The sequence below is a fragment of the Pyricularia pennisetigena genome, chromosome 2 (assembly GCF_004337985.1).
Source record: "Pyricularia pennisetigena strain Br36 chromosome 2, whole genome shotgun sequence".
NCBI classification, from domain to species: domain Eukaryota; kingdom Fungi; phylum Ascomycota; class Sordariomycetes; order Magnaporthales; family Pyriculariaceae; genus Pyricularia; species Pyricularia pennisetigena.
Genome location: NC_043741.1, coordinates 7,296,032 through 7,297,381, shown reverse-complemented (window position 1 = coordinate 7,297,381; position 1,350 = coordinate 7,296,032). Strand labels below are relative to the sequence as shown.

Below are 1,350 nucleotides of genomic sequence, written 5' to 3'. Positions count from 1 at the left end.
GTTTTTTTTTTTTTTTTTTTTTTTTTTTTTTTTTCGTTTGTATTTTCTTCATGTCAGGGGTGCACCGGTCCATGCTGGCACGGCCTGACAGACAAGCTGCCATGTCTCATCCCCTCCCCCGACAATTCGGCCGCGCCCTTTCGTCAACCCCAGCTAATGTGGTTTCCTGAAGGAGTCTATTATACGGGAGGATCGCTAAATCCTGTGCGGAGTTTTGGATGTGCCGTTGCTGGTGCAGAGTTTCCTCGGTATCATTGGATCTACTGGGTTGGGCCGTTCTTGGGCTCGCTGCTGGGCACTGGCTTGTACAAGATCTTCAAGATCTTGCACTATGAGGATGCCAACCCCGGACAGGATGCCGCGCACCCAGACGAAATCACACAGCTCGAAGAGAGCAGGGATCTGGAGAGTGCTGTTGCCAGCCAGACCCGATAATGTAATGTCTTGTTTAGTTATTTTATATGTAATAGACCACAGATGGTGTTTGGTTACTTTGTATGCCATTCGTGATCCCTTCAGCACTCCACCTCGGCCATATCAAACCTGGGTTCCTCTTTTGAAACATACAAAAACAACATATCTACCAGTTAATTTTGACGGCAGAACACTATGAAAGTAATGAGAAATGGAACTTTAATGGGAATTTTACGCGCAACAGCAATTTTAATCTAATTTATAAGGCTCCTGTTTTGGCTGCAGGGGTTTGTTATGCGACCGACCAAGAAATGTCATCTTCTTTCGACCATGGTCCACGGCGGCTGCTGCTGCTGTTGGCCATCCCTTCTGTCCCAGCGACGGTTACTCAATATCTTTTGGATGCCAACCATATTGATTGCTGGCAAGCATAAACATATATAAAAAGCATTGCGAGATCCTGTTCGGGCTGACCAAGAGACATGCGAAGTTTAGTCGATGCGACGGGAGAGAGCTTTGTGATTGTGGAGAAGATGATCAAGGAGCAGGGCCGGGGTGCCGCAGCAGGAGGCCGGGTGGAATGCTGGCAAGTAGTGGAGGAAGGCAGAAGAGTGTCTGTGGTTTTTGAGGAACTTTGAACTTTAAGATGCGCCCAAATAAGCTTAATCCTGCGCGCGCTACATGGACTTTTTGCCCTGTTAAGTAACTTAAGTTTGTGTCGACTATCGATAGGCATGTCGTTCACATGGTGCCAAATAATCTAAACTAGCATATCAAGCCCAGGCATGATATCTGTGATCACTTGGAATAAGACTAGTTATGGAACTTGATTATAACCACAAAATGCCCCCTCCCGAGAAGAATCATCATAGGAGATACAGAATCTTTTTTTTTTTTTTTTTTTTTTTTTTTTTTTTGACATAGTCGGCGGCTTTT

At 45.4% G+C, this 1,350-nt stretch overlaps 1 protein-coding gene across 1 annotated transcript in view; it reads left to right on the top strand.

Annotated features, from left to right (window-relative positions):
* The window catches only part of PpBr36_02004 (uncharacterized protein), a gene marked incomplete at both ends in the record, with an annotated part of 1,130 nt that extends 695 nt beyond the window's left edge, over nucleotides 1-435 (top strand). The window contains one exon of the mRNA XM_029889187.1: nucleotides 154-435. Coding sequence (XP_029750799.1) covers nucleotides 154-435 — 282 coding nt within the window. The remainder of the gene's footprint in view (nucleotides 1-153) is intronic.
* Nucleotides 436-1,350: the final 915 nt, after the last annotated feature.